The sequence below is a fragment of the Sinocyclocheilus anshuiensis genome, unplaced genomic scaffold (assembly GCF_001515605.1).
Source record: "Sinocyclocheilus anshuiensis isolate Anshui unplaced genomic scaffold, SAMN03320099.WGS_v1.1 scaffold284, whole genome shotgun sequence".
In the NCBI taxonomy this organism is placed as follows: Eukaryota; Metazoa; Chordata; class Actinopteri; order Cypriniformes; family Cyprinidae; genus Sinocyclocheilus; species Sinocyclocheilus anshuiensis.
In genome coordinates this window covers 641,536-646,439 of record NW_015554266.1, presented here as the reverse complement: position 1 = coordinate 646,439, position 4,904 = coordinate 641,536, and the positions used below count along the sequence as shown (strand labels likewise).

General features: G+C 38.7%; 1 protein-coding gene across 3 annotated transcripts in view; it reads right to left on the bottom strand.

The window, feature by feature from the left end:
• The window catches only part of LOC107671322 (ATP synthase F(0) complex subunit C3, mitochondrial-like), a 7,350-nt gene extending 3,157 nt beyond the window's left edge, over positions 1-4,193 (bottom strand). Inside the window, exons 1-4 of one of the 3 annotated variants that reach the window (XM_016464215.1) lie at positions 4,126-4,193; positions 3,879-3,947; positions 3,051-3,129; positions 1,152-1,344 (exon numbers count right to left, since the gene is read on the bottom strand). In XM_016464215.1, coding sequence (XP_016319701.1) covers positions 1,152-1,344; positions 3,051-3,129; positions 3,879-3,920 — 314 coding nt within the window. In that variant the 5' untranslated portion in view covers positions 3,921-3,947; positions 4,126-4,193. Of the gene's footprint in view, positions 1-1,151; positions 1,345-3,050; positions 3,130-3,878; positions 4,060-4,116 lie in introns of those variants that run through there. The other 2 variants (XM_016464216.1, XM_016464217.1) reach the window with 2 other exon arrangements.
• Between the last annotated feature and the right edge of the window lie 711 nt (positions 4,194-4,904).

The window sequence follows — 4,904 nt, the reverse complement described above, 5'->3', positions numbered from 1 at the left end:
CCCGCCCACAAGCCAATGTGATGTTTCATAATAAAAGCCGACGTGGAACTTGCATCAAAACGTCAGAAACACTCCTCTATATTTAGTTTTTATTCAGTTATGTTACGTTTTTTTCCTACTCATTATAGTGTTGTACTATTTATTTATTTATTTGTATGTTTATTTGTTTATTTATGTGTGTGTGGATGTTTGTATGCATATGTGTGTGTGTGTGTGTGTGTGTGTGTGTGTACTTAACCATATTTTGGGGACAAATTTGTACCCAAAAGTGAGCAAAACCTGACAAAATCGGCAAAAACCTCAATTTGTGGATGTCCTCATTTGTAAAACTGTTATACAAATAAAGTAAACAAAGTTTTTTTTTTTTACTTTTGAAATTGTAAAAATGTTGAAAGTTTTCTGTGAGGGGTAGGGGTGGGTTTAGGTTAACTATCTGTATATAAAAACAATAGAAGTCTATGTAATGTCCCCATTTAGATAGCTAAGTAAGACGTAAATGCACGCGTGTGTGTGTAATATAGTATATCAGTCTGGCGAGTAAACAAAAAAATGTACTAGCCAATGGCGATTATATTGCCAAGGTGTGCGTAGAGGGTTGTAAAAGCAATCGTTATAATACTTTTTGTATACATTTGAATTCCTTTGTTTAACAGTTCTATCGGTTTATTAGACAGACTTCTATCTGTATTAGACAGAACTGTTAACAACGACCGCGAACAAGGAGAATGTGAGCACTGTGTTCAGGCGCTGCCACTCTCAGCGCCGTCAAAATAAAAGTCCCGCCTCGAACGCATCGGCCAAACAGAAAAACTTATCGGCCGACACGTTTGAAAAATGCCAAATATCGGCCGATATATCGGCATTGGCGATATATCGGTCGACCACTAATCACAGGAATAAATTACATTTTACGATATATTCAAATAGAAAAGTTATTTTAAATAAAAACAATATTTCACAATATTACTATTTTTACTGTATTTTTGATCAAATAAATGGAGTCTTAGTGAATATAACAGACTTCTCTCAAAAAAACCCAACTAAATATTTAATGGTAGTGTATAATGTAACATATCACGTAATAATATATAATGATGTGACATTAATATAATATAACACATTATATAATATGAAATTTCGCTGTCTCTTACCTGGCATATCCGATGATAAGGCTACCGAACACGGTTCCGATTCCAGCACCGGATCCCGCCACTCCCACGGTGGCAGCTCCCGCTCCAATGAACTTCGCAGCGGTGTCAATGTCGCGGCTCACAGCGCTGGTCTGGAAGCTCCTGAGGGCCACCTGAGTGAGGGCCACCGGAGGCAGGACAGCAGCACTGACCTACAACAGGAAGAGAGGACTAACTTAACCTCTACACGACACCTACTGTCCCACAACAGCAATATCCAGAGAGCTCAAACATTTCTGATCAGGGGAACTAATTACCAAGTACAACGAGGAGTAGGAAAGTATTGCAATTATTTTAAATACCTTAAACGGACAGTTCACACAAAAATTAAAGTTCTGTCATCATGCCATTAAAAACCTTTAAACTGGTTAATCTTTGAAAAAAATATTTTGAATGAAACCTGAGAAGTATCTGTCCCTCCAGTGAAAGTCTAGATAATTTAAAAAGGTCATAAAGGCATTGTAAAGTTAATTTATATTAATAGTGCTGTTTCATCCAAGTCTTATGAAGAGATATAATCTCTTTATGTGATGAACAGGTTTGATTTAGTCTTAACCAAAGTCTTACAGGCTTAGAACAGCATGAGGGTGGACAAATGATGACAGTTTTCATTGTTAAGTGAACTCTCTCTAACATGCTTGCCTGGGATCAGACGAACTATTTTAAAGAATCAAGTAGATCAAGTTACAGTTTATCTTTTGTCTTATACGTACGATACCTTGTACGTTAACATCATCTACAAGGCATGAATAAAAATGTCCTGATAATTTACTCACCCCCATGTCATCCAAGATGTTCATGTCTTTCTGTCTTTAGTCGCAAAGAAATGAAGGTTTTCGAGGAAAACATTTCAGGATTTTTCTCCATATAATGGACTTTTAACGGGTTGAAGGTCCGAATTGCAGTTTCAGTGCGGCTTCAAAGGGCTCTACACGATCCCAGCCGAGGAATAAGGGTCTTATCTTGCGAAATGATCAGTCACTTTCTTAAAAAAATAAACATTAAAGCAATAAGCCCCAAGAAGCCATGGTTTACAGTGAATTTATAACAGCTAAGGGGCGTTGTTAAAACCCCCTTAGCTGTTATAAATTCACTGTAAACCACGGCTTCACGGGGCTTATTGCTTTTATAAAACGGTTATTCCATATACGTAGTAAGGTTTCACAAAATAAAACAGAGCAAATAAAGTGTAATGATATTAATAAAAACCGTATTCTTCCACCAAACAATGTAGTTCCTCAGAATCAGTTGTGGTTGCAACAAAGTGGTTGCCAAGCAACAGACAAAGAAAGGTGTATGTTTGTAGAGTAGTTTATAACAGCCTCGAACGGAATCAAGGACCGGAACTCTCCGTTTTATAAATACTTTTTAACCACAATTGCATGTCTTGCACTAGCTCTGCAAAGTGTGTCCACAAATTCACGCATTACGTAATCACGTTGGAAAGGTCAGGCGTGGTCAGCTCTTCGTCTGTGTACTGCGGTTCAGTCTTGCACTAGCTCTGCAAAGTGTGTCCACAAATTCACGCATTACATAATCACGTTGGAAAGGTCAGGCGTGGTCAGCTCTTCGTCTGTGTACTGCGGTTCAGAAAGGTCAGGTAGGGTGAAAAACTCCATCTCATTTTCTCCTCCAACTTCAAAATCATCTGACGTTGTTTTAACTACCTTCAACCCGTTGATCCCCATTGAAGTCCATTATATGGAGAAAATCCTGGAATGTTTTCCTCATTCTTTTGGACTGAAGAAAGAATGACATGAACATCTTGATGAAATGGGGGCGAGTAAATTATCAGGACATTTTTATTCTGGAAGTGAACTAATCCTTTAAGAGTTTCAACAAATGCAAAGAGATATTTTGCAGGTTTGACCGTCACCTCTGGTCTGGAAAGTACGGCAGAAGAAACTGGCCTGTACAGGGACCTGGATGCCGCACGCACCTAAAACACACACACACAAATACACTGTGTTATTGGATTATAGCATAACAACCTAGACAGCGGTCAAAAAGAGTGGTGAATTTGAACAGTAGTTGACAGACTTCTGAAAGGCACGAGTTCTGGAAAAAGTAGTATGTGCATATTGTGCAGAAGTTACGGCTCAAGGTCCGCCACAGGACAAATGCATGCAACGCTGATTTATGACGACATTTCTATAAGGAGTATTAGGCTAAAAAGTCTTCAGCTCCTTTAAAACTCATCACCATAATGGTGTTAACCATCAAGGCTGACAACTGCATACTACACAGATGCCAATACAAACAAGCTGCCTGTTAAACTGGGCTGGTGACTTAAACATCGCAGGTTCAGACCCATCCAGTGTGCCCTTGATAAAGACTCCAGGTTACTCCAGTCAAAGACTAAAGCCAATCTATTTGAGGCAGCAGAAACGCAACAGGACAGGAAGTAGTCGTCTGCCCTTCTTCTACAGAAACACCAGACTGGGCTCAACCACCATCCACTAACACCGGCGGCGGACGAGATGAATGTTATTGACCAGCACAGCGCTCGCCCTAAACCTGCTAAGCGTTTAGCGAACTCAAAACTTCGAAAGTGAAGCAAAAGGTCAAGTGTAACAGCCCGCTCAAAGGCGTCTAGAAATGAATGAATTAACGTTACTGTCGCCAAGTTCAGCCTGCAGGCCGCGGTCAAGCACAACAGCGCTGTTTTCTGAAGCACACTTCACTCACCAGGGCGGCTGTGGAGGCGAACTTCGCGCAGGTGAGCAGCATGTTGAAAGGTGAGTGATTTCGAGGCTTCTGCAAAGACAAAATATAAGGTCAGAAAAGATCGATAAGAAAAGCTTCACAAATACGGCTGTCGTACGCAGCGGATAAGTCTCCTAATACTATCCCGATCAACCCCGCAGCTCTGACTCGATGCAGACTGAGGATGGATGTAGATTGATGTATTTGCTGTGAACGCTACCCGACGAAACGGAGGCAGAGGCCGAGCCGCCGGCTGTTCTGCGGCTGCGCACAACTGACACTGCGCAAGGCCCCGGATATTGGTGTTTCGAGCTTTATTGGAAAGCGCTCAGAGACAATTCACAAGGCCACAGAAATCCCAAATAGTTTGGACTTGATCATAAACACGCCAGTATTATATTAATGTATTAGCTATAATCGTATTTTTGTATAAAGATCGACAGCAGCCTTAGAGCTTTTCAGATTTTAAGATGAAAGATTTCTTTGTTCGTTTATATATTTACCTACTTTTAAAAACGTATATAAATTGATTTATTAATTATTGTTGGGATTTAAATACATAACATAAAACAAATAAAATCACAAGTGGGCATGCAAAAAAAATAAAAAAATAAAATAAAAAGGTTTTAACTCGAGTATTGTTTCGGAAGAATCATCAAAAAATGTTTGAGCTGAATGTAAATCTGGATTGCGTTACACAAAATATACAGAACTTGACTGCCTAATAAAACAGCTGCTCCTTTTGATGAAAGTCAATTTCTGCCACATAAGAAAAAAAAACATGCTTTGGTAAATCCTAAATGTTATACAGGCCTATTAATAATTAATTATATTAATAATTATGACATAAAAGTCAAAATTATAAACTCAAAATGACAATTAAGACATAACTCTGTAAGTTCTATGTTGTCATAATTATGACAAAAAAAATCAGATTTGATTACTTTTTATATCATAATTTAAACTTTTTCTGTCATAATTACACTCTAACAAATGTTGGGTTAAATA